Source organism: Meles meles, chromosome 3 (assembly GCF_922984935.1).
Source record: "Meles meles chromosome 3, mMelMel3.1 paternal haplotype, whole genome shotgun sequence".
Taxonomy (NCBI): domain Eukaryota; kingdom Metazoa; phylum Chordata; class Mammalia; order Carnivora; family Mustelidae; genus Meles; species Meles meles.
Window position 1 is genome coordinate 155,520,024 of NC_060068.1, and position 26,487 is coordinate 155,546,510.

Here is a 26,487-nt window from a genome sequence, read left to right on the forward strand (position 1 = left end):
TGGTGGAATGGGAAATAAAGACTGAAGACTCAGTTAGCAGTTCTGGAGGCAGGCTATTGCATGAGACTGGAGAAGAATTGATGTCCAGAAGTCAAGCGGTGGCAGCATGAATGTGAAGGACAGATTAGAGAAGCAGTTTACAGGTATATTTATTGTACTTTGCCACATGGAGATTAAGTGTGAGGGACGAATTAAATGGGATACTTGGGTTTATTCTGTTGATTATATAAGGATTGTTAACTGATATATGGGGGAAGAGCAAATTTGAAGGAGGAATATGTCATCGGATTTGGATGGTTTTGGTGAGAGGTACTTGATCTACTAGTGGGGGGATTTAATGTAGACCTTTGAGAATTTGAGCCTGTAGCTCAAGAGAATGGCATGAGCTGATTGTATATATTTCAGTTACTGGTGCATACTTGGGAGATCAAGTCCCTGGAGTGGGGAAGTAACTCAGGGAAAATTAAGTGGGAACAGAGAAGAAAGTTAAAGATGGAACCTTGAACAATCCCAACATATGAAGAAGTAGGTGAACAGAATAAAAAGAGGAATGCAGAAGTAGAAAGAGAATGATGGGGAAACTAAAGGTAAGCACCTGAGAGAAAGGAAAGTGAAACTGAAATGATCCAAGATAGATGCCAAATATAGCTCAAGAAACACTTCAGCTTCACTCTAGCAGGCCTGATCATGCTAGGTGGAAGTTTACTTTCTAGCTGTTGACTAGGTGTTACTATTCATTTTAAGGCAATTCTGAATTAACACTCGTGCTATTTAGGTAAGTGGGTATGCTTTTAAGAGTGCTTAAATTATGCCTTGTGAGTTTATGGACCAAATTGTCATTGTCCCAGAAAGTTTGTGCATTTCTTATGTGTTAAATTTAAAGACTGATTTCCTTCCCTTATTTAGCTTTCATGTGAATTAGTACATAGCGTACAAAGTAGTGACATTCAACTGACTAGTAAAATAAGTCTTAAAAATTTGTATTTGTAATAAATTCAGTTTTGGTCAAGTAAAAATATCTATGATATTTTAATAAAAGTGGTTGGATCACTTAGGAAATAGCCTAACTACCACGTCTAACTTTAAGGTCAGCAAATTTTTGTTGGTTCAGTTTCCTCCTTTATTCCTTTCATGCTTTGTTGTATCTTAACTTTGGAGCCACCTAGGGAGAAGTGATGTTGGTTTTTGTAGATTTTGTAGGAGAAACTCTTACTACTTGAATGAAACTCTTTTTTGCTTTTTCACTGAAATATGGTGGACTGACAGAATATGATATAGAAATATGTCGGACTGAAATAGATTTTTTAGATTCACATTGCTTTTTCCAGATATTCTGGTGAATAAACTTACGACTTTTTTTTTTAAATGCACATCAATAGTCTTTTTTTTTTTGAAAAATATTAAAACTGGTGCTAATACTGTGGTGTAGCATTGCAGAATTGAGAATGTGTTCTAAATTTCAGTAATTTCTCTAATCTTTTCATTGTAGGACCTAAAGAATGTGTTTTTGATTAAAGTATGGTTTTAAATCTTTGAGGTCTTGTTATTTTCGGAGGGAAGCTAGCAATTCTTAGCAGCCTTTGAATGAGAAGAAAACTTGATAAACTATACGTGCCAGTTGAATAGTGATTTCAGGCTTTCTAATTGATGCTTTTACTAAGGCATTTTATAAAATGCCTTATCTTGTATTTGTCTAGTTTAGCCAGTCCATGTTAATGAAGCTTATTAGCCCAACCATCTAGATCCTTAAAGAAAATAATTAATATAAGAATTTGTATTCTCTAAATAAATGTACTGAACATGAGTTGCTAGAGAATTCACAAAAAACAACCTGGGTGGGAACAGAATGAAATGATATTTCTGACCCAATATTAACTATTCTTATGCTAAATGAATTTTGTATTCAGGTTTGGAAATTTAGGAATTTTAGTGTTGGTAGCAAGACTTATTAAGATCATGGAAAACTTGGAAGGTTTTTGTTAGTGCTCCAAAATTATTTTCTCCACAAATTTAAACCCCCTTCACCATCTCAAAGCACAGTTTCTTAACACTCAACTGCTGAGTAATCTTAATTTTCTGGAGTTTGCTGAGAGCCAGGAAGTGAGCACAAAAGCTTCTGAACCACCAAACTAGAATTTACAGTTATCATATATAAGGATTTCTGTACTGTATTCTTGGGTTCATGTTCTATATAGTCCAAACCAAAAATTAAAGTATAAAAATCTGGACAGGAAACTGAGGACCAGCTACTCTTAAGTTCTATTTATAGCGGGTTAGAAGCAGTACATTTGTTGAAACTATTTTAATAGACTTCTTACACATTTGAGTTCATTCTCATTGTCCTTGCCAGTATTCAGTGCCCCATTAAATACATTTGATTGAGCTAAATTAATGTTTAAACTAATACAGTAGTAGGCACTCAAATATTGAATTTCTAGCTATGTATTCACTCTTGAAATGGGCCCATGAGAGGTAATTACTGTAACAAAATAATATACCATAGTAACTAATCTGTTAGAAAAGTCAGGAGTTTGATACTGAGTATTTTGAGACTGACTCACTGCCCACTGCTCTAGGAGGGCCGTTGATACTGAGTATTTTAGTTTGAGATTCCAGTTAGATATCCAGAGAAAGATGTCAGATATACTGTTGCATACATTTACTTGGAGCCCTTAAGAGAAGCCAAGTTTAGCAGTTGGGAGTCCTCTGCATACAGATCTCTCACAGAAAACCTCTAAGCTAGAGATCACAAGGGAGAGAGTAGAGATGAAGAACATTGTGATCCATATTTACTGAGGGATGGTTAGTACGGTTTTAATTAATTTGTAATTGGGTAATGGTAGTATAATAATCTGAATGTTAATGCTATGTTCATTTATATTCAGAAATTCTACTCTTAAAATAGTTTTTCAAACCTATTATATGTTGATTTTTTTTAAATTAAATGAAGGATTATCTAATTATGACCTTGGTCACTGCTTCCCTTTAAAAAATATTTTTGATGTTAGTATGATCTGTCTAAATGTGAAGCTTATGTCTAGGTTCCAAAGTGTTGTACAAATTATTAGATCTAGTGGATCTTTTTGAGTTAACATCTATGTATTATCAAATAGCCAAATGTGTCTTCACCTCCCTCTTTTGAGGAGCCTACATTTCCCTTTTGATTATAGAGTAAGGACAAAACTATTTTAAAACTCTTAATCCCATATTCATAAACAAAAGACTAGAAAGATAGATATCAAAATATTAACATAAACTATCCTGGGACAATAAGATTATTTTAAAATTTTCTTTATATATATGTATCTTTAATATTTTGTTATTTTTAATAATTTTTAAAAGGTAAAATACACATTAAGGATGCTACCTAAAATTTGGTTTTACTTTTAATTGAGTAATAATCTAAAAGGAATATATTTAAGATTGTATTTTGGACATGTACTTGAAAAACTGATACTGTACCATCAAGAGGCAGAGTATTAAGGGAAGTTGGAGAAGGAAAGAAAATAACGTGCTTTTTAATTCTCACATTCACTCTACCGGACAAATTTCATAGTTGATTAAATGGATATGCACTGAGGATATGTCTGAACTCTCAACATTTTACTTTATGGATTATTTCATAGACCTATACTTTAAAAGAAGAGAGACATTGCAAAAATACACACCAGTGGCCTAGGAAAGATAATTCTTGAAGGATATATATCTTTATATCTAAAAGTCATCCAATTTCAGGGAGCTAACCCAGCCTTTGTTTGGATTGCGTGGGGTAAATTCCAAATAGAGTTCATAAATGTGAACAGAAGAGAGCTGCAAATCCAAGTGGAACAAAGGTCATCTAACTGCCTTCTAAAATACTAGTTTATCTTTGGTCTTCAAGTAGCCGCATGTGATGGGTTACAAATTCATTTAAAAAACACTCAAGTTGAAAAATAAGCAGATTTTGAGATCTTATTAACTACATAATTCAGGAAACTTAATGCTGTATTTAATATCAAAAGCAAATTATGATCTTCTAAAATCAGCCTTTCTAGTTCAGTTTAAACTTGCAGTCATAAAAATGTGCCTTAAAAAAACCCATTATACTTTTTATAGGGCTTTTTAAAGAGATATGTTATAATGTATAATATATGTCATGCAATGTGACAGAATTTGTTTTATCTTGATATAGCTTGCATTGAAAGGCTCTAGCTACAGTGGACTGCTTGAACGACATCATATTCACACCAAAAATGTAGAACATATTCTAGATAGTTTACGGTAAGTTAATGGGATTGGATCTTTGATGGGCATTTGTATTCAGGACTTCCAGTTTTTATTTTTATTAGCAGATGATCTTGAGATTTTTAGTAAAGATTGCCATTATAAGATCATTTTCAGAAAATTATATCGTGGTTAATGGAGTTGAAATTAGTGTTTTTAAGGAAATTTTTATTGTACTCTGAAAATTTCAGATTTTCAGTTAATATTTGGTCTGAGAAGTGCCTTTTCTACAGAGATAATTCTGTATCCATTAGGCTTCAACTGTATTTGTAATGTTTTATTAAACTGAATACTGGACTATATGGGTGTTCATTAAAATATTCTTTGAATGTCTAAGAATTATAGGAACTTAGTTAATTCAGTTAATGCAGTCAGTGAATAAGTTTATATGTATATAAGAGAATCAGTGTGAGAACATGCAAAATAGAAAGTATTTTGGTCAGTGTTTCAGTGTCTGACACTGAATGAATATTTATTAGTTTAAAATAATGACTTTTTATAATTAAAAGGTCTCTCAAGATATTACACTTCTCGACTATTTGTATTCATCAGAGGAATAGAGAAAATGAATTGAAACTCTAATTTATTGATACTGCTGTTTGTCAGGGGCAAAAAGAAGATGTTTTTGAAGCACATAGAGATTTGGGGTAGTCATTGACTTTTTTTGTTTATTTATATGCTTCTTGACCATAGTAAATTGGCTATTGAAATTAAATAACCTTGCAAAACTAAACATAAATTTGTTTATAAAACAAGTTTGGTTTTTTTACATTATTGTAATAACCTGTCTCTCAAAACATCCTTCATGTTATTAGTGGACATTTTATGTAACCTTTACTTTTTTATCTTAGGAATGAGGGAATCGAGGTTCGTCTAGTAAAGAGAAGAGAATATGATGAAGAGATTGTACGATGGGCAGATGCTGTCATAGCTGCAGGAGGTAAGAGTTTTACAGAGGTAAAGATGTAATATAGAAATGCTCTTTACTATGCATTTCCAGATACCCTGTGGTCTAGCTGTAATGAAGCCTTCTGAATCCTACCACAAGATGCATTTTGGGATTTTTAGGAAAAGATTTAAAATATCTGCTATATATAACATTTCACTTTTGTAGTGAATGATGTTATTGTGAGGTTCTGTGTCTGTTTCTCTGTGTATATTTAAAGTGTGCATTTGACTTCAAATAGGATTCAAAGGATGAATTGTAACTGTATTTTGGTTTAGTGATGCCAGCCTTAAAAGTTGAAATTGTTTAAGAGTTCAATGAGATAAATTCCATCCCATTCTGACTCCAGTATACTTACAGCTATCTTTCCTGAACTTTATTATTAAGTGGGCATTGTTGCCAGAGCTTTAAATTGATAGCATTTGTTAGAAAAATCTACACTGGACACTTTGTTGGATGTATTCTCATTAAAATAATGTATGAATTTGGACTGATTTTATGGAAGAAGGAAAGAGATTTGGTTAGTAGAATGATAAGGATTGGAGCAGTGGTTCCCAGCTGGGAGCTACTATGGGGCATCCAGAAGGTAGAGACCATGGATATGGCTAAACATCCTGTAATGCACAGGACGCCCCCCCAGCCCCCAATAAAGAACTATCTGGCCTAAAATGTCAGTCTTGCCACTGTTGAGAAATTCTGGATTAGGGATAGTAGAAAGGAAGTAGAATGAACTGTGGTGGTCAGCAGGGTGGAGTAGGAGTGTGATTGTTAAAGAAAAGGGACTTGTGTTCAAAATGATGTTAAAAACCAGATTTGTTACAAAACTGGTTATGTTTTGTGTCCTTTAGGTGATGGCACAATGCTTCTGGCAGCAAGTAAAGTCTTAGATAGACTTAAACCAGTTATTGGAGTAAACACTGATCCAGAACGGTAAGGAAAAACATGGTATTTTGTTTGCTGTGTATGTTATACATACAGTTCTTTGCTTTGCATACTGTCTATTTCTGATAAATCTTAACTCTGAGGAGCTCTTTATTTTCTCCACCGTGGTCACATCTCTGCGCTCTGTTGCTACAGGGAGCTTACTGTGGTGTGTGATGATTAAGTGGAAGGATCACTGCTCCTGGTTATGAATGTTAGAACCGTGTACCAGAAACATTTTTGAGATGAAATTCAGGCAATGTATAGTTAATTTCTACTATTAGTAGAATTTTCTATGTGGTGGTTTTCAAGGACCTACCTCTCGTGTATAGCTCAGGCATGAGAAATATAAATGCATTTAGCTACCATTGGTGGTAGAAAATTATGACATGGGATGAGGAGTCTTCACATTGGACTTCCCGGGTAGTCTGGGAGTAGTACCTTTTGGCAGAATAGAGCTGAGCCCTTGACCTAGTTGGATACTGGTGACCTTTGGTATTGCTGAAAAGGGATGAGTTAATGTCCCATCTTCGGCCCTTCCTTATGTCTCTCATCTACATTCCTGGTTATGCCTCTGCTGATTTTCTGGGTGACTTCATTGCCTTAATGAAGAGACCAAATCCTGTCACCACTTCTTTTTTTTCTTTCCTCAGCTTCACTGACATTTAGCATCATTCTTTTCCAGCCACCTGCAGCCATGACTATACCTGGACTTTATGATCATTTAGAGTTACCCCATAACTTAAATCTTAATTCCACTCTGACCACAGCCTCCTGTCTTTAACAGTAGTCTTATTCCCTCAGTCCTACTAAATCTGCCCTTTGCTTTTTAGTGTGTTAAGCCCCTCTATTTTCTTAGTTTTCCCTCACTTCATTCACATTCTTGACAAAATTTTCCTTTCCTTCCTTCCTTCCTTCTTCCTTCGTCTCTGTCTCCCTCCTTTCCTTTTCCTTTTCCGTTTCCATTTCCGTTTCTGCTTTTGTTTCCTTTTCCTTTTGGGTGGAGGGAGTGCACATGTGAGGAGGGGAAGGGGGTAGAGAGGGAGAGAGAGAATCATAAGCAGGCTCTATGCCTAGTGTGGAGCCCATGAGGGGCTTGATCTCACAGCCCTGAGACAAAATCAAGAATTGGAAGCTTAACCAGCTGAGTCACTCAGGAGCCCCTCGTGACAAATCATTTTGTACCACTGTCTTTCTGTTCAGTCCTGCATCAGTCTGTGATCCTTTTTATTCCTTCATCAGCACTGCTGAGGCCATCTGGGCCCGGGGGAATAGAAACTTAAGTTTGGTAGCTTATTTGGGCCCAAATTTACTTCCAGTTTTCCATTTCTAGCACTTAGAACTGGACCCTCAAAGTTGTTCCAAAAAGCTTTCTGTGTGGCTCAGGTCTTTCTCTCTTCTTCCCCATGCTCTGCGGTAGCTACTTCAAGGTTATTTAACTATATGCTTCTTGCCTTCCTTACCCTTTATCCTTCAGCATTAGCCTTCTCTTACCTCATAAAGGAAATGGAAATCATTGGACTTTTCAACTTTTCCCTGGCTTTGAAACAAAATCTTTTTCTGTTATTTGTTCCTTTTCTTCCCCTCTCTCTAACATGCTTCTTCTGAGCCTAAAAACTTGTTCAGAACTATCCTCTTTTAAGAAAATGTAATAAATCCTTTCCCTGTGTCTCTCTCGGTTATTATTCTTTTTCGTCCTCTTTACCTCCAAGCGTGGTGTCTCCACTTCCTTTACTTAAGTTACTCTTTTGCCATCTTTGCCATCTTTTCTGGTTTGCCTCCAGCCAGTTCATTGACATTCTTTTTGCCTTACCAGTGATGTCCTGGTTACTGAAGTTACTGAATATTTCAGTCCTTGTCTTACTTGATTTCTGGGAAATTTTTGCTCCTTTGTTGCATCTGTACTTCTTTGGCATTTATGACACCCCCCCTCCCCGCCCCAATCCTGGTGGCTACTACTTTGTCTTCTTTTGGAGGATGTTATATTTAAGTCACTGCTTAAATAATGGTGTCTTCACATATTATCTTCTGGGCCATCTTTTTCTTTAACTTTTTATACCATCTCCAGAGTAACTCATTAATATCTGTAGTTGAACTTAAATCCTGGTGACTCCAAAGTATTTATAGCCAGCACTGATCTTGCTTCCACTCTTATCCTTATTTATATTCTCTCCCCACTGCAGCCAGAGTGATCATTTTATGAAAGTTTGATAATATTAAGGGACTTCTGCCCTCAGAATCTTACAGTGGCTCCCCATCTAACCCAGAATAAAAATCTAATTTAAGATTTTTATCTAATCTATCTTACCTAATTTAAAATCTAATTTCCTCTGACTTGGGGGTGGGGGGGACCAACTCACCCTGATTTGCCAAGAACTTTCCTAGTTTTAGCACTGAAAGTTCCATGTCCTGGAAAAATTGTCAGTCCCAGACAAACTGGGACAGTTTGTCACCTTAGCTATGACATACAAGACACTACATTTTCTGGTTCCTGATTATTCTCTGTCCTTTCTCCTGTTATTTTTCTCTTTCTTCATGCTATTCTAGCCATACTTTCCCCTACTTGAAATTATCCAACGGCATTAAAAATGTAACAGGTCTGGCTGGCTCAGTCTTAGAGCATGGGACCCTGAATCTCCGGGTCATGAGTTTAAGTCTCATGTTGGGCATGAAGACTACTTAAAAAAAAAATAGGGGCACCTGGGTGGCTCAGTGGGTTAAAGCCTCTGCCTTCAGCTCAGGTCATGATCCCAGGGTTCTGGGATTAAGCCCTGCATCGGGCTCTCTGCTTAGCAGGAAGCCTGCTTTGTCCTCCTTTCTCTCTCTCTGCCTGCGTCTCTGCCTACTTGCGACCTCTGTCTGTCAAATAAATAAAATCTTTAAAAAAAAAATAGGCAACATGTCTACAAGTGAACCTGTTTCCCTAGCCTTCCCCTACCATACTTGATGACTGGAATCGTAACCTGTGCTGAAGCTGGGACCACCCTGTATCACAGTGTTCTGTGGCTCTAGTGTTGAGTTCTTGGGATCTTAGCTTTGAGTCCATCTCTTGCCATCCTCACTGCTAACTGAGCATAGGCCTTTATAACTGGTTGTTGAAATTACTGCAACAGCTTCCAGTCTTGCTTGTTCCAACCCATCGATTATATTCTTCATGTTCTTTCCGAAGTACAAATCTGATTCTATCTACTTCTAAATTAAAATCTTTTAGGGTTTTTCTGTGCTCTTCAGAATACATTGAAAATGCCTTAGTGCTTTTTTAGTTTCACTGAGCCTCTTTTACTCGTGGGCACTCTACTTTCAGAAAAAATTACTGAAGTTCTAGGAGCTCCCTAGGATTCTTCTTATGGCTGGTTTTTATTTTTTGTTTTTTGTTTTTTTAATTGCATTTTTTGCCCAATTTTGTTGAGTTATAACTGACAGACTGCATATATTTAAGGTGTGCTGCAGAATAACTTATATATAATGTGAAATGATTACCACAGTAAACTTAGTTAACGTTTATCATCTATAGATATGAAAAAAAGTGCTTTTTTTTTTCTCGTGAGAACTCTTAGGATCTACTCTTTATAACTCAAATATACAGCCGTAGGAACTATAATTCTTGTGTTGTTACATCTCCAGTATTTGTTTATCTTATAATTAGAAGTTTTTACCTTTGACCACCTTCCCCCAGTTCCTCCATCACCCACTTAAGTGCAAATGTCAAGTATGAGCATCTGCTAACACCATGGGTGAGGCTTTTCCTTTGGTAGGGAGGTTCGTTGATACTTAAAACAGGAGGATGTGAAAGAATACATGAAAGAGTTCTCCAGAAAGTGTATATTGTTTTCATGCGCTTACACATGCTGCTTTTTTCTTTTTGCCTAGGGTGTCCTTGTACCACTTCCTCGGTTGTTCGGTTGTGTAATGTTCACATTGGAGACTGGTGCCTCTCCTGGACTCTCATTCTCTGCAGAGAGCATATTCTGCTTGGTGGTTGTCTCTTCCATTAGATTATAAATGTCTGAGTATAGGATTGTATTTTAATTCCTCTGTCACTGTTGCAGTATTATACATAGTTCATAAACAATAAACCTTTGAAATGAGTGATTAAATGATCTTAGGGAGTAGGGCTAGGACCTCAACCTAGCTGACTAAATGTTTCCTGAGTGTAAGTGAGATCATTGATTCAGTAATTATTTTTTGATTGTCTTCAGTGTTGATTCATTTATATTTTGGAACTTCTCAGTGGCATATTTTTATATCATTAAATTCTTTAGTGATCACATTTTGTACAATTTGTTGAAATAGCTTTTCCTTCAAAAAGCTGGCTTAATACTCATATAAGCGTGTGGGAATTTTGAAACTGGCAAGCAGACAGTACTGCTTCTCCACTTTCTACCTAGAATAATAGGCTTTAGAAGTTCTTTGGTTTCTCTTCTTTTCTCAGGCCAACAATGTATTAAGCCTCCTGCTTGTTTGGTAATTCAGGTTGCCTGACTTCTTTTTCTTAAGTACTCTGGTGACTCACAAGCCTTAAGCCCAGAAGTTAATGTTCAACTTAAATTTCCTCTCCTCTGTATTAGCTATCAAATGCTGCTTAACAAATCAGACCAGAACTTGGAGGCTTAAACAGTAGTAGTCATTTATTATTGCTCATGGTTTCTGTGTATCTGGAATTCAAGAACTTGTCTGGGTGGTTTGGCTTGAGCTTTCTTATGAAGTTATGGTCAGCAGGGGCTGCAGGCACCCGAAGACTTGACTTGGGCTGGAGGATCCCCTTCTAAGATGGTTCACTTACATGGACTCATCTAAATTAAATATATAACTTTGGTTTGTCTTGTTTGTATTCTGCATTCAGTTTTTTGAGCCCAGTAAATAATTATGACACTTGAATGCTTAATAATTAAAATGGGATAGAAGGCATGTGGAACTAGCCTGCAAGGTAGCTGCCTAGCATTCACACCTTTATGTGGTTCTCTCCCTGCTTCTGTATTCAATCAGGGCTGGCCTGTGTGACCAGTGGAATATGGTATGAAAGTGTGTGGATTCCAAGGCCAGGTCATAAGTAGTATTACAGCTTCTGTATTAGTCCCTTGGATTGCTCATTCTGGGGTAAGTCAGCCAGCATGATGTGAGGATACTCCAGGAGCACTGTGGAGAGGCTCTCATGGGGAACAATTGAGGCCTCTTGCCAGTAGCGTGCACCAATTTGCCAGCCATGTGAGTGAGCCACATTGAAAGTGAATCCTCCAGGCCAACTCAGGCCTTCAGGTGCTGATGGCCCTGGCTGACATCTGACTACAATCTCATGAGACTTTGTTCTCTGTCCTGGGTGTTATAGACCGTGGTTGACCCTAGCAGGTACTGTTCTAGCAAATGGCTGTTGATACCCTCTGTACACTTAGTGACTATGAAAATTAAAAAACTTAGGGCCTAGTCTAAATTTCAGGTTGATCCTCACAGATAAAAAAAAATTGATCTGTCACAACTTTGTAAAAGCCTTTTTTTCTGCTCTTTATGCTTATAAATTAATGTACAGTGATTAAGAGTTTGTTTTGCCAAGTCTCCTCAGCCTTTCCTTCAAGATCAACACATCATGTAAATGATGATGATTGAACTTTCTGGATACTGTTCCTCATGTTAGGTGCCATGTTCGCTCATCTTCCTGTATTAACTAAAGGCAATGTTAACACTGTCCTTTGTACTTTTTTAAAAAAATATTTGTCTTCTATGTCAAGCTCTTCACTCCCTGGACAAAGTTTACCCTCATATATTTGAGTAAATGAAGGATTGGAATCGATTAGCTTTATGATTTCTCTTCATGACTCAGTGTCTTAAATGATACTGAAAGGGATTTATGGTTCACTTTCACATATAGTGTGATTCCTCAGAATAACCTTTTGAGATTAGTGGTTTTATCACCCTTTTAGAGATGAGAAAGCGGATGCTAAAGTGACTTGCCCAAAGTTTATAGTTAAATAATTTAAAGGTAGGGTGCAAACCCACCATACCATTACCTAATTTTGTAGGGTGATCGGTCACTGGCAAATGTGCTGTTATATTTTTGTTTCACTGTGATGTGGAAACTTTAGTAGTGTGTATTATAGCATTGAAGATGGATGTAAAACCACTATTTCTATTTTGTCTTACTGAAAGTACAGAAAGTTTTGTGGCCAAAAAAATTGAAGTATAGAACAGAAATCTATTAAATTTCATGTCTGGTTTTTGTATTTTAGTGATACCTTTTGAATAAGTTTTTCTTTCTTTCCTTTTCTTTATACCACTACAAATCTCTTAAAGGTCTGAGGGTCATTTATGTCTTCCTGTTCGATATACACATTCCTTCCCAGAAGCCTTACAGAAGTTCTATCGTGGTGAGTTCAGGTAGGAATTTCTTACAGTTGTTTTATAAATATCTTTATGTGCCACTAGAAATGCTGTTGAACAGAACAAGTTAGATAATATTTGGCTTAGTGCATAGTTCTGTATTACTCTTTATGGCTACTGTTAATAGCTTAGTCACACAAGCCTCTACCTTTCTTCTAGTCCAACTGGAACTATGTAGAGATACGCTGACAAAAGTCACTTGGCCTGTGAACCCAACCGCAAGTGGAGGGGTTTTCTCCATCAGTGAGATAGAGGCCATGTTTCTGTTTTCTTAATGTTGTTACATGTTCTTAGCAGTTTGGTATAAAGGTAGTTATACTATTGGCTAAAACTAAGTGTTCAAATTCTCTGAGATTTTATATTTTTAACCCCCTCTTCCATCCAGAATCGTTGAGGGTTGGATTTACTCCACCATTCTGAGGTTCTTGGGATGTTTATTTTACATATTAAGTGTTTCTCAGGTAGGGGGATGTTTTGTCATATTTCTTTCACTTAATTTGTTCAGTGGTCAGGCTATCCTGAAAAGAGAAGCATGGGGGGAGATGCTGAGATGGGGTTGGTGATTGTATAGAGAGCATCAGGTTGGACAACTTTTTATTTCCTGACTTGGACTAGATTTTTACTGTTTGAGAAAGCTCTTTGTCTGCTTTTTTTTTTTGAAATTGTATGAAATTTTGATTTCTGGAATCACTAGTAATGATTCTAGTTTCTGATCATTTCAAAAGTTTGGCACCTCTACAAATGTCTAGTTTATAGCTACCAGGTGGGAGTATATTTTTATATACTAATCTAGCAGAATCTGTCCCACTGGCTTTTTGATACATCAGCTTTTGGTTTTGAAATCAATTATACCTAATTTTTTTCCTTCTCTCAAAAACGTCTTAAGTTTTAGTTGTAATCCTAAATGTTATAAAATTTGTCATTGATTTCTTTTTTATTGTAAAAAGAATCATTATAGAACTCTAGGAGAGGGAGTTTTGTCTGACCATCTTAACACAATAATTGTTTTAATCTCAGAGTGGTTTTTTTATTTGTTGTTGTTTTTTGTTTTTGCATGTTATACTTTTGTATGAGTGAGACACAGCTATATCTAACTCAGTACTTTAGATTTAATGGATACTTAATAAGGAATTTGACTTTAATTCAAGTTATGTGGGAGATTTTGTACAAATATATGAGATATTTGTATTATTTTTGAAAAGAGAACTAAATCTCTGAATTTGTCTCTGAAGAGGAAGCTTTGGGTTTTAGGTGTTTCTGGTATAATTTGTTCGTGGAATAACTAGGTTTTTAACATGAATTTTTTAATTCGGTGAAATTATAATGCCTCATCCTAAATTTACTTTGTCTTAACATATTTGGTTTTCCTTCACTCTTCTAAGGTGGTTATGGAGGCAGCGAATCAGGTTGTACCTTGAAGGGACTGGCATAAACCCTGTTCCTGTGGACCTTCATGAACAGCAGCTAAGTTTGAATCAACATAGCAGAGCCTTGAACATTGAAAGAGTTCATGATGAAAGTAAGTTGATTGGGCATTAGATATGTTTGGGCAATATTTAACTTCTTGTTCCTCTTGACTTCTAATTTCTAGAAGTAATAATTTATAATTAACTTATTTGGGGATTTTAGTACTTCTGACCACATTTAAGAAAATCAGTGAACTACTTCAGGTGTAAAATGTAATATGACTAGATATGGAAATAAGTAAGTGTATTTCCAGAAGAAATGTTTTCTAGGATGGGTTTGAAAACTTGTTGATTATGAAAGAATTATAAAATGTCTAAGAGAATAGTTGATATTTAAAGAAAGATTCTTGGCATTAATCTTTAAAATGTCAAAAAAAAGAGCAGTAGAAATAAATGACCTAATCTGTAGCTTTCTTAATAATTATACATTTGTATAGTCATATTTTAATATATCTACCATATTGGCACCTGGGTGGCTCAGTCGGTTGGGCGGCTGTCTTCAGCTCGGCTCATGATCTCAGGGTCCTGGGACTGAGTCTCACATTGGGTTTCCTGCTCAGGAAAGAGCCTCCTTTTCCCTCTCCCTCTGCCTGTGCTCTGCCTACTTATGTGCTCTCTTTGTCAAATAAATAAAAAAATCTTAAAATCAATCAGTCAAGATATCGTAGTTGTTGATTTAAACATTTTTGTTGGGAAATTTTGCATTGCAGCCTTAAGATTTATGTTTCAGACATCTCTGTAAGCTGCTAAGATCATATTAATATAAGGTGATAATGCAGTTTTTTTTTAATGTTAAGGTGAATTCTCAGTTTTCTGGATTGTAATTTAGCTATATTGTCCTACTTTTTCCAGTAATTTTAAGACTCTCATGATATAGGAAGACCCCAAGAGATATACTAAATATCTGTGGACTGTATAAAAAGATACTTTTTTTCCCTCCTGTGTTTCACTTCTTGGCTAAACTTATCAGGAAAAGCTACCTTTACATACCTACTTTGTCTCTGTCTTGCTCATTATTTTCAGAGTTTTTCATAGTGATATATAGCATTATAAGGTTGGCATGTGTCCATGTCATGTTTTAAAGATTTTAAAATTTTAGTTGGAAATCTTACTTTATTCCTAGCCAAAAGAATTTATTGCTATCACCAGAGATGTTTAAGATTTGGCTCTGAAATTCAGCGGCTTTATAAGAAAGCTATGGATTGGTCTTCAGAGATTCATTGCTCAGATTCCTGTCTCAGATTTACTGTTTAGTTTTACAAACAAAGTTTATATATATATATATATATATATATATGCATATTATACTTAATATATATATTTCACATAGTTATTAACATATATGTTTCACATAGTTATTAACTAAGTTATTAACTAAGTAAGAAACAAAATCACATAGTTATTAACTAAGTAACATCCAGGATGTTCACATCTAATTAATGGCATTTCGAGAAAAAGAAGAGAAAATGTCCAAAAAAAAATGAATAGAAATTTTTCAAAATGTAGGCACCATTCTTTGAATTGAAAGGACCCACAAATACTTAGCATAACTAATGGTAAAAGATTTCATACCAAGGTATGTCAGAAACTAGGGATACAATAAAGCTCCTATAATTTCCAGGGAGGAAGTGGTGGTGGTGATTGTGGCTATTATTTTATATAGGAAGAATCTGGAATCAGTTTCTGATTTCTCAGTAGTAACACTGGAAATTACTATGCTTATTGTAATATTTTTGTTAGTAACAATTATGATATTTACGTTGTCTAGACACTACTTTAGAGGGCTTTTTTATGAGCGTGTTTTTTATTTTTTGATAGCTTTATTTTGTGAGAAAAAATTTAGGAAGATTTCAAGGTATATCTCATTTTTTCTATTTAAATTCTCATCACAGTGGTAGGAAACATTAATTAGGAAGCTACCATTTGGAATTTTGGAATAGAGTAGGTATGATATTAATAAATATGTCACCGTGTTTGATCCCTGATTTAGCTAATTTAGAACAAAAGATTATAGAAAAAAACACATTTTTTTTTTTTAACCTTTCAGCTTAAAAAAAGATACTGGACTGTATTTGTGTACAAGTTAGTGAGGAATACATTTTTATAATCTGTATACTTTCAGGGGAAGGTAGGTTTAGTTTATTATTTTTAAATTTTCATCACAAACCAGTAACTGGTGCGGCGGTGTTCCTCCAGTGCTACTACTGCTGCAAATGCTCTTGCGGTTTTTCTGTTTGAGGGAAAAAATCTGGTATCTAATGCAGAACCAATTTGGTTTCTAAAACAGCCATGCATGTAATTTGCTGCTTAAATCCAAAGTGGCTCCTGTGGAAGAAGTACTTGATTATTTCCATATCTGAAGCTTTCAGAGGAAAATGAAGTGTGACAACAAGAATCTTAAGAGATGGATAGGTATATTTCATCACTCTTGAAAAATTGTTTCAAGAAGAATTAAGGTTTATTGGAGAGAGAGGCTTCATTGGAGGTATGTTAGGTGATTTCGAGGTTCCTTATGAACACTCTAAATACGATTTAATTTCTGTGTTAATGTTTAAGTATGGATTCTGTTGAAACAAAAGTATGAATATATTAATGTTTTATAAAATCTTAAATCCTAACATTTCTGAAATTTTAGCAAGTTGTTTTTCTTTTCATTACTGCAGGACCTGAGGCTTCGGGACCCCAGCTTTTGCCAGTGAGGGCACTAAATGAAGTCTTCATTGGGGAGAGTCTATCATCCAGGTACTTTGACTTTTAAACCTGTCTTCTTGAGTTTGGAATTTCATGTTTTAGTACATTTTTAGGTATTATTTGATCTCTACACCCTAAGAATAATTAATATGGTATAAGTGATTGAAATGAATTATTTAATGAAATTTTCCAAAACCTTCTCACATATTTATAATACATGTTAAGAGGAAAGAAGGTTCTATGAGCAAAAAAGTTTTTGAAACCCTAGGTTAAAGTTATTCAGGTTCCATTACTATAGAGCCTTTAATCTGTCATATAGGTGCTTTATAAATGTTTAAGAGAATGGTATACTAGGCATACATTTACAATTGTTATAGAACTTTTATAGACAGTCCATATTAAAACTTCCCAACTAATTATCTTAATAATGTCCCTTAAGGCTGATTTGTTTGCTTATTTTTTATCTAGGATCCAGTTAAGGATTATGCATTTTGTTTGGCCATCATGGCCCTTTATAATTAAGAATCGTTTCTGTTTTGTCTGTTGCCTGTTTTGTCATTTCTGATATTAATATTTTTGATATTAATATATTGATATTTCTGATATTAATATTTTTGCATAGTCTAAGCCATTTGGTTTGGAAAATATCCCTTGTTTTAGATATGTATGATTTTTCTTTCTCTGCATGATAAGATTCAGACTAAACACTTTTGGCAAGAATACCGCTTGGTGGTAATTATATCCTATATGCAACATCATAAGCCAAGTATATTGACAGTGTAAAATTTGTAACCATTAGCAAAACTAAGGTTAATAAAGTTCTTCATTAGGACTATAAAAGTATAGTATGATTTTATTACTGATGAAATCTGTTTTGTGGGTGTTGAATATAATTTGCCTAAAATGGTCAGCAGAATTTTTTTCAAAAACTTTTGTCTATTAGTTACCAGTTATAAAATGACAGCCATAATGTAAAGCTAATTAAACTCTTGGTTGTCATCTAGAACTTGCCTTTTTTTTTTTTTTTTTGTAGATATAAGTAAATTAGGGGTGGAAAATTAGAGCTGAGTCTCTGTCCCACGTTGCTGCTATCAGAACCATGTGACCCTCTGAAGGTCATGTAGTTGATTCCCTAGTTTACTGAGAGTTCCATATATTCTGAAATTCTGTTTGTTGACTTGTCTTTTCATAAGTTTAATTATGATGAGAAATATTTGTCGTAATTAAAAAAGATATCCATGTTTTAGCCAATTACTCAGTACTGAAAAAAGTACAGCAGGCTTGATTCAGTAGAATGCTCTGAATAATTTTTTTCAGTTGTAATTATTTTGATTAATGTAATTTTAAAATTATTGTGTATCTGCTACATGCTATATGCAAGTCACTAGGGATATAAAGAAAGATAAAGGTACTAGTAGCATCTTATTTTTTTGGAGGGTGATAAAATATATAATTTTTAGAAGTACTTAAAAGTAAAATCCTTTGAAGGAATCAAAAATATATTCTTTAAGGAACATAAAGTATAAATACATTTAACATAGTAGTAAGACTCATGCTATACATAAAATGTTTTCTTTTGCTCGATATCAAGTTTGAAGCAATATGGAAATGAATAATGGATAATTTTGTGACAGAGAAGGCAGGAATAATTAGTGATATAATCTAATCATGATTACTAAAAACATAAGGCAGAGAGCAACAACTTTAAATGAAATTGAAGAATGTCTACATTAAATGACAAATGAAATCTTGCCACTTTTAACAGCATAGATAGACCTAGAGGTTATTACACTAAGTGAAATAAGTCAAAGACAGTTACCATGTGATTTCACTCATTTGTGGATTTTAAGAAAACAAAAGAAATAGAAAAAAGAGAAAAAAAAACCAGACTTAAATATAGAGAACAAATTGGTGGTTGCCAGAGGGGGCAAAGGGGTTGCATTAAGAGTGTACTTACCTTGATAAGCACTGAGGAATGTGTACAATTGTTGAGTTACTGTGTTGTATACCTGAAACTAATATAACACTATATGTTAATTAAACTTGAATAAAAAATAAAATGACAAAGGTAAAAATGTTTTGTGATTTTTATGCTGATTCTAGAGAAGCCATTTAATGGCTTATGTTAATTCTTTATGTATTTTAAAGGTTATAAACTCCTAAGAGCTTCTACTAGTGTTGCTTTGTAATTTGTACTTACTAAAAATCAAATAACTTATAAAAGGAGGAAAACTGGGATCGACTGACAGACTTCTGGGAATTGAGTGAAGTCCCACTAGATTTGGGATTGAATATTTTTCCTGTGGCAGCGGTGATTTGGTTGGTTTATCTCCTAAATGTCTGATGCTGCTGCTTTTTGTGTTGAGCCTCACCTGTATCCTTACTAAGATTAGGACCGCAGTGGGTTCACTTCCGATGCTCTTGGGAAAGTTTTCACTCTAGGAGGTATTAGAACTTATTTTTAAGGAATCTGAGACCGAGACCCTTAGGCAGAAAGGCAATGAATACTTACTGGATACCGGCTTTGTGCATATTGTACATATTACATTACACGCGCATAGCAGCCCTGTGAGAAGGATAGTTGTGTCTATCAGTGAATAAGTTGAGATTTGGAGAGTTCACATAACTTGCGCATGGTCCTATCATTAGTTAGCCTCAGAACCATCTTGTATACCAGTATTTGTATACCCAGTATTTCTGGATCCAGATCCTGTATTGAGGCTTCACTTTGCCTTGAAAACTTAAGGGCTTTGCTTGGAAAATATGAAGTGCAGCAATATTATTCCTGCCTCATTTATAATGTTCTTAGATTTAAGAACATTTTAAAGGCCCAATTTTTTTTTTTCTTTTCTATTCTAACCTAGAATGTCTTATTCTTGGGCTGTAGCAGTGGACAATTTAAGAAGAAGTATACCCACTCTAAAGGGACTGTGAGTTTTATTGCTGCCTTAAAAAAAATAATTTCCCTGAAACAAAATTTCTGAGTTGACTAATCTTGATAAACCTGCATGTGAGAATGACACTAAATTTGCTCATCGTTTTGGGCTGAACACCCCTCACCTGACTATACTTTTCTTCCTCTCCACCTGTTTCTCTTCTCTCCCCACTTACCTCTAATCTCATTTGTTTTTACGTGATTCTGGCATAATAGCAGCCGTTCTTCTAGAGTTGACTAGCTTGTCTGAATGTAATAGGCTCCTAATATGCCTAAAATTCCTAATTTTCTAGGAAGACATAACAAAGCTATGAAATAGATTAAATGTGAATATAAGACCTGCTATCTTTTATGAAGAATGGTGACTTCAGAGAAAACATGAGAAGTAGTTGTGCCATGTAAAACCTTTGCAGATTGAGTTTGGTAGGAGAATTGAGGGTTAAAATAAGAGATAAATTATCCATTGACTGTTAGTGTTTGCAAGCATGTCTAATAATTGTCATTACTGGAAAAGCTGTATTAAGAGTTTGACTTTTTTATTTGCTGGACAAAAATAGCCCAGTGTTGATCAATGATACCATTATTTAAGATAAAGTTTTACAAAATAGGCATTTACATGTTTCAAGAGTTTTTTTGAATAGTTGCAAATTTATATGTTCAAGTTAAAGAATAGTGTCATTTTTGCTGGTGTCAGAAAAACCCGTTTGATTTCATATTTCTGAAATACTCGAAGAAATAGAAATCTTTAAAGAAATTACAATTCTAGTTTATTCCTAGTTTTGTCCACCAATGCAGTACTGGTTGAGAATTTTCTTTAGAACGTTATCTCTCTTAGCTTACTCTCAATTCAAAAGGCACGTTGGTATATAACTTAAACTCAAGTTGAGCAGAAACTTTTGGCAGCTTGAAGCGTTAGATACAAACTTGGGGTGATCTAGGACTGGACTAGCTACCAAGAATGAAACTCACCTAAAAATGGCATTTCCTTTTTGAATTCTGAAATAAGGCTCTGTATGTGTTAGATTCTATAAAAGCTGTAGAAGCTATGGTAGGTAAAAATTTACCAGGAGCCCTTGTTTGAAATGTTAAAATATTGATAGAAAGCATATGGATCAGAGAGGGATGGAAATATGCAGATTTTTTTTTTAACTTTTTCACTTAATCGGTATTAGTATCATGGTGTGTGTGCCTACTAAGTCAGGTATGTCTAAGTCAAGCTGGCCCACTTACATTTCATTAGTTCTGGAGAGATGATGTTTGTCTTATTTACTGTGAGCTGTAAGTTCAACAAATCCAGTTTTATATTCTCAATTCATAGGGCTTCCTACTATGAGATTTCAGTTGATGATGGTCCATGGGAAAAACAGAAGAGTTCAGGGCTCAATTTGTGTACTGGAACAGGATCAAAGGCCTGGTGAGTAACTTGGTATGTTGTTTATTGACTTTTGTGAAATATTTTAAGTAATGTAATTTACTCGAGGCCGCACATCGGCGTATCTAAAGCCTCTGATATTTAAAAGGTAGCCTGGTGGTGTTATGTTTGTTTGGCTCACTTTCTGCTTGACTCATCAGTTGGGTCCAGAAGTCCTGCCTTGACTTCTTAGATTAGATCCATAGCCTGGATTGGTCATTATTTAGCCTGTTGCACTAGGTTTGTAAAGAGAAAAAAGAAAATGAGAATGTTTTGGGGGACTGTAGATTGTTTTTTTTTTTTTTTTTTTAATGAAAAATATTTTAAAGAACAAATGAAAACAAGTACAGTAACAACAGCAAAATGTCCTGGAGATTGGTGCAGAAAAGGCCTAACTGGAGATAAGTGGGCTCCTATACCTTCTTTATCCTTTCACCTCTCTCTGGGTAATCCCTGCTGCTGCTTGGCTATATACGTGCAGATGCCTCCTAGACTTTCATCCGTAGTTCGTCTCCTGAGCACAAACTCCTATCCTAAAATTACCTGCTCGAGAGGGTAATAGACCTTCAAATTCAACACATTCAAAACTAAATATATTATTTTCAGGATTCCTAAATAGGATCACTGTTACCCTGAGTTCAGCTCTAGAGAAAAAACATTACTCCCCCAATCCTTGCTCCTAGTTTTGAGTCTCCCTGGTCTCCCCCTTACACATCCCAGCCTCTGAGTCCTGCCTGTCATGCTTCTGAAGTCCTTGCCCCTCTTTTTCAATTTTTCCTGCTATTTCTTTGGGCCAGGCCTCCTAACTTTTTAGGTGAATATTCTTTGTGCCTTACCCTTTATTCTCCAGGCTGTTACCCATACTGCCAACAGAATAGTATTTCTAAAATGTAGAAAAATTTGGCTGTATCCCTTCTGTGCTGTAAAAGTTTCATTTACTTCTGACTATGTTCAGATTACTCAGTCTGTGTCAGACCCTTTAAATATGACCTAAGAAACCTTCGCAGCCTCCTGCTGTCCTGCCCTCATCCGCCAGCACGCTGGGCACTCTGCAGGCTACTTGTGATGCTCAGCACAACATGCTCGCTCAGGCTTTTTGTGTTTGCTCAGTGCAGCTTCTTCCTGCGTTGAATGCCTGAACGTTCTCCACTTTCCATCCCCTAGCTGAAAAATCCAGTCTTCAGACGTCGCTCTGTGTAGGAGATCTCTACTAGGATCTAGTTCATCAGCATTATGAACTGTGTTTTGGTGCATCCCTTGCACTTTTGCCTCCTAGCACTATTATAGCACTTCCATATTCTTCTCTGCCCAGCTGACACCCGGCTGGTTCAAGCAACGGGAGGCATTGGGAATGGTGACTTGTGGTTTTGTGCTGTGTGTGTATGTGTGTGTTTTTTTTCCCTCCCTTAATTTTTTGTGTGTATAGCCTCGTCCCTAATACATATTCACTCATTTTTTTTAAATGACTACATGTTCATAAATGCAGCAGAAAACAGTACTTATTAAACTGTAATTTTAAGTTTGGATAGTTTAAAATGGAGTAATACTTTTTCAGTATTACTTTTTAAAACTTTTTATTGTGGAAAAATTTGAGTAGACCAAATAGTGTAATCAATATCCATGTACCCATTAGCCAGTTTCAATAATTATTAACACATGCCAATCTTTTACTCTGCTCCCCTGATGTCTCCTTTTGTCTTATATTATTTGGAGTTAATTTCCAGACACCACATTCATTCAGAAGTACTTCATAACTTCACATCTTTTAAAAAGAAATCCTCATCTTTGTCAAATAAATGAACCTTTGGAGAAAAATTAGAAGTGCTATTTAAAGATTGGATAAGATCTTATTTTCCTGAGGGCTAGTGAGAACTGTATTTCTTTTTTAAAAGATTTTATTTATTTATTTATTTATTTGTCAGAGAGAGAGAGAGAGCGAGAGAGAGCGCATAAGCAGGCAGAGTGTCAGGCAGAGGTGTAGAGAGAAGCAGGCTCCTCACCGAGCAAGGAGCCGGTTGTGGGATTTGATCTCAGGACTCTGGGATCATGACCTGAGCCGAAGGCAGTGGCTTAACTGACTGAGCCACCCAGGTATCCTGAGAACTATATTTCTAAAATGACTTTTTTTTTTTTTGTAATTTTATTTTTTTCCGTGTTCCAAGATTGATTGTTTATGTACCAAACCCAGTGCTCCATGCAATATGTGCCCTCCCTACGACCCACCTCCAGGCTCACCCAACACCCCACCCCCCTCCTCTCCAAAACCCTCAGTTTGTTTCTCAGAGTCCATAGTCTCTCATGGTTATCTCCCCCTCTGATTTCCTCCACTTAACTTCTCTCCTCCCAATGTCCTCCGTGTTATTCCTTATGCTCCACAAGTAAGTGAAACCATATGATAATTGACTCTCTCTGCTTGAATTATTTCAGTCAGCATAATTTCCTCCTGTCCTGTCCATGTTGATATAAAGTTGGGTATTCATCCTTTCTGATGGATGATGCATAATACTCCATGGTATATACAGACCATATCTTCTTTATCCATTTGTCTGTTGAAGGGCATCTTGGCTCTTAGTCTGGCGACTGTGGCCATTACTGCTATGAACAGTGGGGTACAGATGGCCCTTTTCGCTACATCTATATCTCTGGGGTAAATATCAGTAGTACAACTGCAGGGTCATAGGGTAGCTCTATTTTTAATTTCTTAAGGAATTTCCACACTATTCTCCAAAGTAGCTGCACCAACTTGCATCCCCACCAACAGTGTAAGAGGGTTCTCCTTTCCAACAGTTGTTGAATACTGTCTTGTTAATCTTGGCCATTCTAACTGGTGTAAGGTGGTATCTCAGTGTGGTTTTGATTTGAATCTCCCTGATGGCTAATGATGATGAACATTTTTTCATTGGTCTGTTAGCCATTTGTATGTCTTCTTTGGAGAAGTGTCTGTTCACATCTTCTGCCCATTTTTTGACGTGATTATCTGTTTTGTTGTGTTGAGTTTGAGGAGTTCTTTATAGATCTTGGATATCAGCCCTTGGTAGTGTCATTTGCGAATATCTTCTCCCATAGCGTGGGTTGCCTCTTTGTTGACTGTTTCCTTTGCTGTGCAGAAGCTTTTGATCTTGATGAAGTCCCAGAAGTTCATTTTTATTTTTGTTCCCTTTGCCTTTGGAGAAGTGTCTTGAAAGAAGTTGCTGTGGCCCATGTTGAAGAGGTTACTGCCTATGTTCTCCTCTAGGATTTTGATAGATTCCTGCGTCACGTTGAGGTCTTTTATCCATTTTGAGTTTATCTTTGTGTATGGTGTAAAAGAATGGAAACTCGACCATTTTCTTACACCATAAAGAAAGATACACTCTAAAATGACTTTTATCAATAATTGTTTGAAAAAATAAATTTAACAATCTAATGTTATAAAATTATTTTGTAACCCTCATAAAATGAAAACATCACAGTTAACTGCTTTAATTTATCATAACATCTTTTCTGCTCACTGCGATGTGTTACTTGTTGAAAACTGTATTGAGAATCAGAAATGGTTTCTTAGATCCTTCTCCTTCTCCTCTACCAGTATTCCGATTCCTACCCCCCCGCCCCCCACCCCCAAAGTGGGCAAAGTGGTATAACTGAAAAGAGCACTAGCCTGGAAGTTAGAGCTCGGCCTAAACCACTAACTAGCTTTGTGATCTTGTACAGTTTCCTTTTTGGCAAAGTGAGGGGAAATGGAACAGATAAAATAAGATTACTTTAGCCGTGAAGTGTGTAAACCTGGCGATTCACAGGCCTGTACCCCTGGGGCTAATAATACATTATATGTTTATAAAAAATTATAAAAAAATAAGATTACTTTATCTTCTGATTCTGTAGGTTCTGTTGTACGGATTATAAGACAAGCTCTTAGTCATTTAGCCCCTGCTACTCTGCATACTGTGCTAGGCGCTTTTTATACATTGACAATATTCTTATAGAAATCCTGCAAGAAAGTAGTTGTATCCCTGTTTTATAAAGGTAGAAATTGAAGCTTTGCAAGGATAAATAATTAGGGGAGGTCACAACTAGTGTCAGAAACTGGATACAAGCACAGGTGTGTTTGACTATAAAACCAAGGCCCTTTTGACTGCCAGCTTTAGGTGTAGAGGGGGAGCGGTCTGTACAATTCCTGCAGTTCAGGGATGTGTCACTAGGTTTTGTGAAGAATTATCAAGGTAAACTTGCTAATTTTAGTGAAATAGTGGTTATGCCAAAGGCAAGGAATCGCCTTTGGCTTTTGCTTTGGGGTGTGTGTCTATGTCTGTGTGACTTTGATAGTTTTGGTTTTCAACTTCTTAGTAGTAAGAAGAGCATAAAGAGTAAGAGCCACTAGGCTTGCAAACCAGTCCTGCCCTCCACTGCCACACACCTTACAGCTGAGTCCTGTGTTGATGCTGGACATGAGTACAGCTGAAGTTAGGATTTCCATCTTTTCTGTGTTGCTCGTTAAAGTCTCCTGTGGTCTCCAGTGTTGTGGTCTAGAAGTCTCTGTCCCTAACTGTATCCTGTCCCTGCCACCTCGGTCACTCAGACTCTTCTCTCTTCGGCCCTACATAGCTTGCTTGCTTCTAACATCTTCTGCCTTACTCCCTCTCGTTACGGATCGTTCTTTTGCTGTGATTACATTTCCCATTCATCTGTTGTCCTTGTTCTCTTCAGAAAATTGTTGGGGGGGGGGCGGTGGCGGTGGAGAAGAGAAGCCTGGGGCCAGAAGGGCTGAGAGAAAGGAAAATGTCTATCAAACTGCCATTTCTTTCTTTTTCTCTTTTTTCTTTTGCTCATTTTTCTCTTTTTTAATTTTTAAAAATTTTTTATTTTTTTTTTCAGTGTTCCAGAATTCATTGTTTATGCACCACACCCAGTGCTCCTTGCAATACATGCCCTCCTTTTTTAAAAATATTTTATTCATTTATTTGACAGAGAGAAAGAGATCACAAGTGAGAGAGGGGAGGAAGCAGGCTCCCCGCTGAGCAGAGAGCCTGACGCGGGGCTCGGTCCCAGGACCCTGGGATCATGACCTGAGCTGAAGGCAGAGGCTTTAACCCACTGAGCCCCCCAGGTGCCCCAATACATGCCCTCCTTAATACCCACCACCAGGCTCACCGTCCCCCACCACCATCCTCCTCTCCAAAACCCTCAGTTTGTTTCTCAGTGTCTGCAGTCTCACCCTCCAGTTTCCCCCAACTCACTTCTCTCCATCTCCCCATGTCCTCCATGTTATTCCTATGCTCCGCAAATAAGCGAAACTGCCATTTCTAAGCTTTGTCTTGAGCTTACATATATTATTTAAATCTTCAAAAATACTTTGGAAGTAAGTGATTTTATTTTTCTTAATAAGAGTATTATTAAAGTCTCAGGAGTTTCCCAAAGCCATGTGGCTAATAAATGGTGAAGACAGATTTAAGTTCTGGACTTAACTCTAAACTATAGACCTTAGGGATCACTGGAAAGAAAG

At 36.1% G+C, this 26,487-nt stretch overlaps 1 protein-coding gene across 3 annotated transcripts in view; it reads left to right on the forward strand.

Moving 5' to 3' along the window:
- Positions 1–26,487, forward strand: part of NADK2 (NAD kinase 2, mitochondrial) — a 47,460-nt gene that overhangs the window by 9,283 nt on the left and 11,690 nt on the right. For 2 of the 3 annotated variants that reach the window (XM_046000583.1, XM_046000585.1), the window contains exons 2-9: positions 4,172–4,260; positions 5,115–5,203; positions 6,058–6,139; positions 12,416–12,499; positions 13,885–14,021; positions 16,632–16,710; positions 19,524–19,589; positions 20,913–21,008. In XM_046000583.1, the coding sequence (XP_045856539.1) occupies positions 4,172–4,260; positions 5,115–5,203; positions 6,058–6,139; positions 12,416–12,499; positions 13,885–14,021; positions 16,632–16,710; positions 19,524–19,589; positions 20,913–21,008 (722 nt within the window). The remainder of the gene's footprint in view (positions 1–4,171; positions 4,261–5,114; positions 5,204–6,057; positions 6,140–12,415; positions 12,500–13,884; positions 14,022–16,631; positions 16,711–19,523; positions 19,590–20,912; positions 21,009–26,487) is intronic. The other variant, XM_046000584.1, reaches the window with a different exon arrangement.